The sequence below is a fragment of the Pteropus vampyrus genome, unplaced genomic scaffold, assembly GCF_000151845.1.
Source record: "Pteropus vampyrus isolate Shadow unplaced genomic scaffold, Pvam_2.0 Scaffold11, whole genome shotgun sequence".
Classification (NCBI taxonomy): Eukaryota; Metazoa; Chordata; class Mammalia; order Chiroptera; family Pteropodidae; genus Pteropus; species Pteropus vampyrus.
Window position 1 is genome coordinate 13,008,420 of NW_011888792.1, and position 12,713 is coordinate 13,021,132.

Here is a 12,713-nt window from a genome sequence, read left to right on the forward strand (position 1 = left end):
TTTGTTTCTTCCAGACAATTGCTAAACAAGTATTGGAGGTACTACTCATTAAGATGCCACTTACTGACTAGAAGACTTCGGGCAAGTTATTTACCTTCTTACCATCCCAGTTTCATCAAATGAGCTAACACTAGATGACTTTAAAGGTTTTTTCCTTCCGAAATTCTGTGACTTCAGTGGAGTACACTTAAGTGGTTTATAAAGTCTTGATATTCGTTTGCCTCTCATATTACATGTATTGTGTTTATAGTAGGTTAGATTAGGTTCAAATTTGCTATATCTTCATAGCACTTGAAAGGAAGCATTTGTATTTATTCATAGGGTGTTTTGATCATTTTTGCTATCAGGTAAAAAAACTGTTTTGCCAATATACTCCCAATATCTAAAACAGTGCTTCTCACCTGAGGGCAGTTTTCACCCCAGAAGACATTTGACGATGTCTGGAGACATTTTTGTTTGACGCTACTGGGGTAGTGTTGCTGCATCTAGAGGACAGAGGCCACCATTGCTGCTAAACAGTCTGTGATGCACGGAATCGCCCCCAACCCCAACCAAAGAATTTTCAAGCCCAGAGTCGACAGTGTAGAAGTTGATAAACCATGATCTAAAACTAAGTATTTTATACTCATTAGAATGGATATAGAAATATCATACTTAATATCATACTTGCTTTTTAAATCTTAAATTTATTTTCCATATTCTAAGGGATCAGATCCACATAAGTATACTTGTCAATATTTTTAGAATTAAGAAAACCAAAAAAATGTCAATTTGGAAGTGTGTAAAATTAGAAGGTAATTGATTTCACATAGACATTTTAAAGACCAGGTTTCCAAGATCAGTACAATTTAATAAAGAATTTGAATATTAAGCAATATTCCTTAAGCGTTAATACTAAAAGATGATCTTTAAGTAAATTACAAAAGTAAAATCAGATGTATGCAATACCCATTCAGCAAATATTTATTGAGCCGCCTATTATGTACCATGCACTCTTTTTAGATGATGAGAATACAGTAGTGATCAAAACACAATCTCTAACCTCATGGAATTTCCATTCTAGTGGCATCAGAAGAGAATTTAAACAAGCTGCTGTCTTATCTTTCCTAGCTAAAAGTTTAAAACCTAAAGTCCAATTCTTTATTTCTTCTTACCATCATTGTAATTATATATGTTCTCAATTCATATAGCTTGCTTTTCTAACGCCAATTCACTATAGGCAATTTTTCATCCTGTCAGACAAATGAAAAAGAAAAGGTCTACTTCCAAAATGAGAGAATTGCTGTGGAAAAAAACTCTTAAGCTAGAGCCTCTTGACAAACAGTAAAGGGAGGCAAATCATAGGCTGCTAACACCATTCGCCTATCCCGTCAGGCAGCAGACCAGCATCACAAGCTTTCTAAATAGAACCACAGTGACCAAGAGGAGAGTAGGGGAACTCAAGAACAGCAACCATAGAGGCCTCTCTCAGTCCTTCCAAATTCTGCAGCCTAATAATAAAGTCTGTGTTTACCTAACCATATCTACTATTATTTTATAATCTAAGATCATACATACCTTTAGATCAGTTTTCTCCATACTGAGGATGTTTTAATTTTATTCTTTCCTTATAATGGAGAAAGACACCCATTCCTTTGGTTATTTTAGAAGCTTTTTTAGAACCCCCACCACCATCCACTCATACACACACACCTTATTATCTTTATTGATATTCAGTATCTAGAACAGCTTGCATAATTCTGTGTACATTTTCAGCATGATATTTTAAAATAGTGGAAGAGCCTGCTGTTGGTTTTGTTTTGTTTTGTTATTCCAGAACCCTCACTTCTGATGACTAGCAAATTCTTGGCTGAAGCTGCCTGTGGGGCTGTGTTCAGATTGCTGTCTGCCATAACTCCTACACCAGTTTCTTGTAACATGAGTGATAGCTCTGGCCCTACTACCTCATTCCAATTCTTGGATTTTTTTCCATTTAATTACTAAAGTTTAATGTATTGTGTTTAGCTGCCCATAATGAAGTTTATCTCCTATTTTTGCCAGTGTTAACCATTTGAAGATTTGGAAGTTAATCTACTTGAAAAGAGCCTGAAACTATCTAATGTGAAGATTTAACTTTTTCAATTTAATTAACTTTAGTGTTAGCCAGATATGACCTAACTAGAGAGACTTCTGGTTTAAAAGAGGAGGTAAAAAAAAAAAAATAAAAGTCTATAGAAAACTACAGCAGAGGGCAAAATACAAGTTCTGTTAAAGGAGGAAGCAATCGCATCCAGGTGCACAATTTTTCACAATTTAACATCTCTAAAATTGCAATGCATGTTCATTGGACAATTACAAAATTCTCTTCTATATAGGCAACATTTTTTTCTTAATAGTATACATTTTTTAAAGTACACTTCACATTAATAGCATTTTAGATTTAATGAACTCTCAGACAAGTATAACATCACTAGGCTTAAATGGAGGACAGGAAAGAGAAACTGAACAAAGGCATCCAAGTAGAAGGCTTTGAAGATTATGTGAGGAGGACTTGAACAACAGACTGAGGCAGCTGGCAGAAAATACTTGTAGGTTTCATCAGATAAACTGAATTGGATAACCTCCATAAAGTTTTGTTCTCTAAAAAACTAATAATTACCTTAGAATAATTCTGTTTATTCTTCTTTTCATCCTTGAACATATTTTTGGCCTGATTGTTTTAGATGAATTTTTGGTAGTTCATGTAATTTCCTGATTGGTCTTAATTTGTCATCCCTTAAAAGTTTCCCCATTTTCCTTTAAGCAATCTTTCTATACTTTCAGTTATCTCTTTTATTGACTACATTATATTGCAGTTAGCCCTGAAGAATCTGGCTTTCAGCACCTCATTTTCTAGCATGAGGCTAGAATACAAAATTGCAAAAGCAAGGCACTTACTATATATAAGGAATATATGATAATTTTTAGACTTGATCTACAATTTCTAAAGAAAAATGTTAAAATGTCTGAAAGTACATAGGTAAATTAGCATTCTTGATATTAAAAGTAAATTAACAACCATAATAATATCACCATATATCCCAAGTTTGATTAAAGCAAGACCAGAATATATTAAAAAGGAAAAAAGTTTTAAGTGTTAAAAGTATTTCTCGAGCAGATGAGGTAATTAAAAATTGAAGTCTGTCAACAGAGGAAGAACAAAGCTCATTATTAACAGGCAGGAGGATTCAAAAACAGTTGAGACCTAATTTGGTATGAGGGCAAATAATGTTATAACCCAGAATAACAGCTTATTTTCATACTGAGAATTCTTAGTCATTTAATTCAAGATTTAACCAAGAAAAATGTTTAAAGTAGTACTATATGAGGAAGCAAAGGGCAGGCTATCCCTAATGGTTAAGAGTGTGTGTGTGTGTGTGTGTGTGTGTGTGTGTGTGTGTGTGTGTGTGTATGAGAAAGAGAGAAAGAGACTGATCTCCCCACAGAACACTTAAAGTCTGAGATATTTAATTATCTTAGGAATCTTAGGAAGATGAAGGTTTAAGTCTAGCTCCTCAATTTTAATGTGTGACTTTTCAGATGAGATTGTTACTGTGTAAATTAATCCTATGCTACCTGTGGCCTAACACTACAGCAGAATTTAGTACACTAACACAGAAAACCCACACAGCAATGGCACATATACATAATTATTTATGCAATAATTAGTTGATAATGTGTTAGGTAGTTTTATTTTCCATTTATAGTAAAAGGAGATTTTTGTTGCTAAAAAGAAACTAATCAAACTGTTGATTATTGGATATGCATTTAGCCATCACCTTGTTTTCTGGAATTGACCCAAGATAGAATAATTCTATTCATGGACTACTATGGAAACTATTTTGATTATCCTGTCTAAACATTGAGGGTTTTTTTCTGAGTAAAAGAATTCTTACACTGTTATGTAGAGCAGTGCATCTCAAGCTTTAATGTGCGTACAAATCACCTGGACATCTTGTTAAACACCCTTTCTCTTTCTGATTCAGTGGGTCTGGGATGGGGCCTGAGACTGTGAATTTGTAACAAGCTCCCAGGTGATGCTGATGCTGTTGGTCCATGGACTACTCTTGGGAGTAGTAAGGATATAAAGAACTGGACCTCAGTTCAGTACTTCCTCAGGAAGAAGTAGGGCAAAATATGACCAATTGTGAATGCCTTTATCAGAAACATGGGGTTATTTTGTGTGTCCCTTCAAAAAAAGAAGCCCTTATTAGATTTCTACAAAGAGTTGAAGTAGATCTTGGACCACTTAGGAGGAGCATTTAGTATATGTGGACAAAATGGCACATGGAAGCATCTTTAGGTTGATAGAGAACAGTCTCTTTTGAGATAAGTATACACTATGTCTGAGCTCCCACCTGAGGCAAAATTAGCGTGGTCTCCTCCACTGTACACTCATGAGAGAACGAGAGTGAAAAAGGCAAATAATATATTATTATTGTGATAATAGTTTTGACCTTTTGGACCCACTGAAAGCTTCCCAGCACTTCACAGAAGTCCCTGGGCCACACTTTGAGAAATGGTGGCATATAGGAAACTATACATTATCTGTTCATGCCTATTGCAAGTAACAGGGTAAATTTATGAGAGGAACCAAACCACAAATAGTTGGGGTTCCTCCCTATTAATATAAGCCCTTTTTAATTTCTCAATTGAAACCATACTCTCAATAGTCCAGACAAAGTACATAAAAATGAAATGGAAAGAAATTTGTTCAAAATACCCACACTGTCCAAGTAATTAGAAAGTTTACATTTGGAAGAGGTTATACTGATTAATGGTGGGTGGGGTACAGAGAAAGACAGCACTTAGAACAAAGAGACAAAGAAGTAGATCTAAGCACGTGGCCAAAAGACTGTTTCCTGGTGCGATAGCTTGACCCGTTTAAAAGGGATTGCTTGTTCAGTAAAGAGAATTATAATTTTATATTAAAAGTTATCTTTGTTACAGTAATTATAATAGATTATGAAGTTGCATATTCATTTTCTTTCCCTGTTTTCCTCATTTGTGTTACTGGCCAGAAGCAATCTTAGACTGTGAAAACGGACTCTCTGAGCTGAGAACTACCACTCCTGTATAGGCCCAGTGTTGACACTGCGTCTGTTCCTCTGCTCGTGCTTCACAAGAGCCCAGGAGGACTGGGATGGCCCAGGAGTAGTGAGACTAGAACAGAGAGTCAACATCGAATATAATTATTAGTATTTATTGAATATCTAAAACATGCTAAGTTATTTTAAGTTATAGAGAATAAATTTTTACTTTATACCTAGGCACAATGCCTGATGATGGGTCAACTAATCAATCATAGTGTTACCTCTTAATTAGCTATCTACTCAAGATCCTTGGGAGAGCCAGAAAAGAGGAAAAATTGAAAATTATGAGAGAGCAACCTTTACCTTCAACCATAATCTTGACCCTGTTGCCCAAGTAATGCTGAAATCATTTGTTGTAACTCTGAGTACCAGCAGTACTCAGGTTATGTGTATCATGCCAAAGATACACATAACCATGAATACACAAAAGAGGACACCACTAAGATAGGAGGGCAAATCACGTGTTATTTAGTAAGAGGGCAAAAATAAAGCGAAATTTGAAATTAGCCATAATGATAACAGTAGGTCAAAATTAACCTGATTTGAGCCTTTTTACCCTTAAGGATTTAAAAACAATCTCAGGAACACAGGGTTAAAAAAAAACATAGGGAAAGGGACATAACCTTACCAGAAGGATTAAATGGAATCACACTTATTTGTTGCTGTGGCAAAAGATACAGTAATCTGTGTGTGACACAGCCATCTTTCAAAGCTAGAAGACCTTTTCTTGAGATGTTCTACTAGATTCACTCATTACCACATCATAGTATCAACTAAGTAAATTAGCACAATCAGTACAATATCTACAGTTAATCCAAAGCCAGGTAAATGTTTTGATCACCAATTAAGATTCTGCACCCAGTTCTAATGTGTGTGTTGAGCAGGGAATAGTTTTCCACAAACCGACAAACAATTCAGCTAAATTCTGTCTAACTGGAGATAGCATCAGATTCACAGGTTAAGGGCTCAGTCCTACAAAACTGCCCCCTCCCCTCCACTTCAGACACGAGCTGCAAGTCCAGTTGTCACCTGTGCTTCTGACTGGCTATAAATCAGAGCTTCCCATTACCCCTTCCTTGGGTTCTATTAATTTGCTAGAGCAGCTCACAGAACTCAGAGAAACATTTTACTTACTAGATCACTGGTTTATTATAAAATATATATATATAACTTGGGAACAGCCAGGTGAAGGAAATGTGCCTATGGTGCAAAGGCAAGGAGCTTCCATCCCCTCTTCCCTCCCCAGAAGCCATGGAATGGGACTAAAAGCTTCAACCCTCCAATCACATGCTTAGTTCTCCCATGCAACCAGCCCCATCCTTAGATGTGGTCAAAAAGTAACCTCATTAAAGTAACAAAAGGCACTTTTGTTGCCCTCATCACTTAGGAAATTCCAAAGATTTTAGGAGCTGTGCCAGAAAGGGGACAAAGATCAAATACATATTTCTTACCATAATCATAATACCACACCTGGCAACTAATTAAGTTATATTACAAGTTTACTTGTAATTTACTTGCTTCCTGTAATAATTTCTCAGCCATATTTTCCCATGTAACACTCCTTGGTTAAAAAGAAAGCACTTTGGTTCCTCAACATCTGTATGAATCTCAGTGTCCTATTTCTTTTTAACATCCTTGAGCTCCAGCACAAGTACTGCTGGTGTAAAAAAACCCTAACATTCCACTCCTCTGCAATAACTCTGATAATGGTCACATGTAGTGAGGGTTCAACAATGATTTAAGCAAAAGACTGAGAAACTAGTGTTATATTTTAATGTTTTGATAGTTATGATAAATTTTATAGAACTTACTGTTTTAGGGCTTTCTGTGTACTAGATGGAATCAATTAGAACCTGTTAGATGTAATTCCACTGAAATTCTAGTTTTCAATGTATTTATCAAAATATATTGAATACTTACTATGAAAAATTATGTTTGTCATAGCTGCTTAAATTTCTTTACCTGCTTTCAAAAGGCAGATAAAAGTTTTATATTAGCTCATCTATGGACTATCAGGTCATTTTATGTGGTTTGAAATTTTACTTAAATGGAATATTATGTTTTCATATAAAATAGTCTTTGTTTCTACATCGGAATCTGAATTTTTAAAACTCTTTTCTTAATTGATAGGGTACTACGGAGGTGCTTGCCTTAACCGAAACTTATAAAAACAAGCTTCTTAGAAATGTCCAGGACTGCTTCCTAAACAATTATGCCAACTAAATACACATTGATCAAGAAAAAGTAGTAGTAAGTACTGCTGCTTAACTTACCAAGTAGTCAGATAATAGACTAAAGATTTAGAGAAATTGAATTGATTGAATCATTATACTTTTAAATGAGCTAATAAAAATATATCTAGTTTATAATGACAGGAATTTGCATCACTATCAACTTAGATACCTTAGATCATGGTTAAAATTGTTCTTATAAAGAGAAAAGATACAGCTAGAAAAGTTTACAACACGAAACTTCAGAAACATGACGTACACATGGGAGGTAGGATTTTTAAAATATAAAGATTTAGTGGTAGGGGAAAAGTATAGTAGCTTTGGTTAGAAATACGACCTTCTTCTAACAGGAAAAAAAAAAAGACAAAATACTAGAAAATTCAGAAATATTAGGAATCTAAAACCTCTTTTATTTTACTAAATATCTTAAGAAAAAGTACCTGTTCTAAATATTCTTAGTTTTAAAGAACACATAGGTGAATATTTTATTCTTATTTTTTTTTCCTGGCTTCTTAATTTGCAATGCTCAATAACTTTCTTAATGAGATTGAATGTAATTAGTCTGAACATTTACATGACTGAATCTAAAAACAGTTTTCCATACTACTTTCTTATGTTTATGCTTAGTTTTTAGAACTTTTTAAATACCTTACAGTATATTGTTTTCTTGCCCCCTCAGCAACCGTGTGGAAGCGTGGACAAGAGATGTTGCCTTTTTACTCAGACAAGAAGGCAGGCCTGTGGTTAATCTTATGCCTAAAAGGACTAAAATAAGAGTAATGGAAGAGGACTGGGAGAATACAGACAGAGCAGTAAATTGGTTAAGAAAAGAAGGAATTAATTACAGTCAACCATTTGTTCTGTATTTGGGATTAAATCTACCACACCCTTATCCTTCACCATCTTCAGGAGAAAATTTTGGATCTTCAACATTTCACACATCTCCTTATTGGCTTAAAAAAGTAAGTATGTGTGCTCAAAAGTAGAAGTTAAAATTACATCTGTATGTTATTGGTATTTACTCATTGTTTCTTTTATTATCACTTTAAAGAAAATTTTGAAAATTGTATATTCTCATTAAATCAAATTGAACAACACCTGGTTGGAGGAAAAGAATATTACCACTTTGTTTTTCTCTCCTTTTTAGGTGTCTTATGGTGCCATAAAAGTCCCAAAGTGGTCACCTCTGTCAGAAATGCACCCTATAGATTATTACTCTTCCTATACAAAAAACTGCACTGGGAAGTTTACAGAAAAAGAAATTAAGAATATTAGAGCATTTTATTATGCTATGTGTGCTGAGACAGATGCCATGCTTGGTAGGTGGTATAATGAATAAGTATTTACATGAAGAAAAAGTATAATATTTTTCCGGCAAACTGTTACCATGCTGGTTGGTGACTTGTATGAATATCCTCGGGTAATTTCTTATAACAGTTGTATAGATACTTCAGACTTAGGATTGTAAGACTCTTGATACATATAAAAAATTTGATAATTTCCATTTTTAATAGAATAAAAGCCTTTTCTATCTTAATTATTCATAAGTTAATATATGCTTCAGTTTGTTCACACTTAAAAAAGTGTCATAGAAGGCTTGAAACATAAAGAAAGGGTCATCTGCTTGAAACGAAATTTTTACTAGCTTTAACCAGTAATCAGTACAGGCATACCTCTTCTTATTGTACTACACAGATGTGTTTTTTACAAATTCAAGGCAAGACCTTCCACCAGCAAAAAGATTACAACTTGCTTTATTACGGTACTTACTTTATTGCGGAAGTCTGGAACCAAACCCACAACATCTCTGAGCTCTGCCTATATTCAGCCAAACAGGTACATGTGTGACAGGTAATTGTAAGGCAGCTTAGGTTCTAAGAGATGAGACAGTTTAGTTGTAGAATCTTTGAGTTCTCCCAGACTTGTAATGACTGCAAAACAAATCCAAAAATCCAAAAATAGAAAAGTATAAAACAATGCAAAACAGCCATAGGGATAAATTATTTATAATGTAACAAGTATAATATGTATTAGAGAGTCTTAAGGACTTTCCAACTACTCAATCCTGAATGCAAATAAGATTTTAAGTAAGTTTCTTTAATCTTAAACCCACACAAATGTTAATTGTATTTATATATTTTCTGATTTTTGTGATATTCGCCATTTGTGCCCTGGAAATCTCTTGAAAGTTTGCAGCTGTCCATTCATATCTATTAAACTGAAATAATATATAATGTTGCTTCAGGGGGTGTAGGAATACTACTCTTGGAGTCTCTTCAGGAGAAAAAAAAATGCAGCAGATCACTTCAGGTTTCAAAATTTGTGAAATATATTGTATCCTTGTTGTTAAATCTATAGCTGGTCTGGTCACCAAATTACAACAAACAGTTAGTACTTTCTAGCTATCAGGCACTATGTTGGGCAGTGGTACAACAAAGTACAACAAACAGTACTTTCTAGCTATCAGGCACTATGTTGGGCAGTGGTAAAAATAAGTTGAATATTATCAAGAAATCATACATTAATTAAAAACACTCTCAGCATTAACTTCACCTCAGCGCCTTTATATTCACTCTTCCTTCTGCCTGGGACGCACTTCCCTTTGCTTTTTACATGGCTGGCTATTGTCAATCTTTAGCTCCTGACTCAAATATCACTTCCCCAGGGATATCTTCCCAACAACTCTAAGTTGATATACCATCCTCATCATCCTACTCTATATCTTGTTTGTTTATATAATAATCTTTAATTATTTTGTCTATTGTTTACTGTCTATTCATTTCTCTTGAAGAATATGAGCTTCATGAGGGCAAGAACTTACTCAGCATTTCATCCTAGCTGCCTAGCTTTGCTTCCATACTGCCTGCCACATAGTGAGAACTCAGTAAACATTTATTAAATGACTGTAAACACCAGCAATTATAATACAGTGTTGTAAGTACAGTAGTAAACAGATCATAGGGGTGTTGGAGGACGGAGTGATTCACTCTACCTGGAAAAGCAGGGAATACTTCACCAGGGAGGAAATGCTTGAGCTGGGTCACAAAGGAAGAATGGCACTTTGCCAAGTAGATGGTGGGAGAAAGGACATTTGACACAGAAGGCAGAGTATGCACAGAGGCAAGAAAGTCCAAAAATTATTATTAGTTCAGAGAATACTAAGTTGTTTAGGATTGAGAAAGTTAAAGGTCTAGGGGGAAGCTGAGCTTCAAGAGTGGGCAGGGGTTTTGTGTGTCATGCTAAAGAATTGAAGATGAGAAGCTCTGAAAAAAAGGTTTAAGCTGGGGTGTAACATGATCAGATATTTTAGAATGAGATCCACCCAAATGGTACAAGGGATACTGTGTAAGGGAAAGAGGAGAGGAGGCAAGAAGACCAATTAGGAAGCAATTACAGTCATCCGGTCGAAAGATCCTGATGGTCTGAACTCCATAAATTACTTGACAGAGCAGTGGGTCTCAGTTCTGACTGGACCTCTGACTCACGTGTGTGTGTGTGTGTGTGTGTGTGTGTGTGTGTATGTGTATGTGTGTGTGTGGTGGTGGTGTTGTTTTTTAAATAATACAGACCCCCGTATCTCAGATTCAAGAACTGCCAAAAGAGGGATGACCCCTCTCTAAACTATATCTTACTATGATTCTCTTAATTACAATGAGGACATTTCAGGACACTAAGAAACAGGGACCAATCGGAAGAATTTTACTGTTTAGTTATTCCCTGTCCAAGAATATGCTAAACCATATTCATATTGTCTGCATTGCTTCCAGCCCTTGTTCAAATGTGGGATTTCCAAAATCCTCAGCCAGCTTCATAGGCATGATCTGGCAATTGGGGATTTGGAAGAAAGCGCAGCAGGAAGAGTTCTGACCCTTTTTAACACCTCCCATTGAGAAGAAATTGTGAGTCAATGTCATATGAATCTTTTCATCATCTGAGACATGTACAGTGCTCACATGCAGACCTGTCTTCCTTTTTTCATTCAGGTCACTAAAGAAAAATTTCTTACCCACCGCCCCTGCCCCCCATTCTCTGATAGAATCACAGAAAGCAAGCCAGCATGATCTCCAAATAAACTGTCCTATAAGTACTGTATCTTCTTCCTCTCTAGTCCGTCAACTGAGGGACGGTCACAGGAAATTTAGTATAACTTACTTAAGAACAGTAGATAATCACATATTAAGAAGCATCTTGACAAACTCTTATAGTGTGGAGCTAATTAATATTTATCTTGATCTATATTGTAGGTGAAATTATTTTGGCTCTTCGCCAATTAGATCTTCTTCAGAAAACTATTGTCATATATACCTCAGACCATGGAGAGCTAGCCATGGAACATCGTCAGTTTTATAAAATGAGTATGTACGAAGCTAGTGCCCATGTTCCACTCTTGATAATGGGACCAGGAATTAAGGCCAACGTACAAGTATCAAATGTGGTTTCTCTTGTGGATATTTACCCTACTATGCTTGGTAAGTAATGAAATTCTATAAATAGTTTTTTGTAATAATGATGGAGAATGAATAAGCAAAGCAGTCAGAGGCCCTGCTGACGTGTTTGTAACCTTGAGCAATTCATTTAACTGTGAGTCAAATCCACATATGAAAAATGAGGATAACATTCCTCAGGTTCCTTTGGCCTTCACTTACTGTAGTCATTTTTCATTCAAAAGATTCACAGTCAGGATATGACTGTAGAGTAAGCCACATAAGATATTCAAGTTCATAACTTTATATTATGATTTGTATATGATTTGATTCTCTACTTTAACTTCCCTTCTTAAGTATTTCATCCACTTTGAAACTTCCAACTTCATACAGTATTGGAAAAGTCCCTTGATGTGATGCTATGAACATATTTTTCCTGAGAATCTTTAGATTGTTCTGTTACTGTTTGCTTTACTAGTTTCTTAATGTCTATAAGCATAATCATAGGTCTGGAACAGCAACATTTGAATAGTGGTAGTTAGCAGTTTTTACTAAAATAACATCATCAAATTCAGAGGGAATAATATAGAACTGTTAGTTTCAATCTAATATAGCAGAGTACTTTAAATTTAATAACATTTAATTGTAATTCCACTGTTCTAAGATGCTATCAATTGCAAAAAGTAACATCAGTTTATAAATAAGTTTTGGTGAACATATATATACCTATATATATGCCTATACATATACCTAGGTGTGATACACACACACACACACACACACACACACACACACACATACACACACATACCTATATATAGGTATATATAGGTGTGTGTATGTGTATATATATGTGTGTGTGTGTGTGTGTGTATATACACACACACACACACACACACACACACACACACACACACACACACACACACACACACACACACATACCC

General features: G+C 35.2%; 1 protein-coding gene and 1 long non-coding RNA gene across 3 annotated transcripts in view; one reads left to right on the top strand and one right to left on the bottom strand.

Annotated features, from left to right (window-relative positions):
- ARSK (arylsulfatase family member K) overlaps positions 1 to 12,713 on the top strand; it is a 32,727-nt gene that overhangs the window by 10,871 nt on the left and 9,143 nt on the right. For both annotated transcript variants that reach the window (XM_011378269.2, XM_011378262.2), the window contains 3 exons: positions 8,022 to 8,304; positions 8,490 to 8,661; positions 11,587 to 11,811. In XM_011378269.2, coding sequence (XP_011376571.1) covers positions 8,022 to 8,304; positions 8,490 to 8,661; positions 11,587 to 11,811 — 680 coding nt within the window. The remainder of the gene's footprint in view (positions 1 to 8,021; positions 8,305 to 8,489; positions 8,662 to 11,586; positions 11,812 to 12,713) is intronic.
- LOC105304260 overlaps positions 977 to 12,713 on the bottom strand; it is a 46,842-nt gene continuing 35,105 nt past the window's right edge. Inside the window, exons 3-4 of the long non-coding RNA XR_896983.2 lie at positions 9,113 to 9,273; positions 977 to 1,232 (exon numbers count right to left, since the gene is read on the bottom strand). This is a non-coding gene — a long non-coding RNA (uncharacterized LOC105304260). The remainder of the gene's footprint in view (positions 1,233 to 9,112; positions 9,274 to 12,713) is intronic.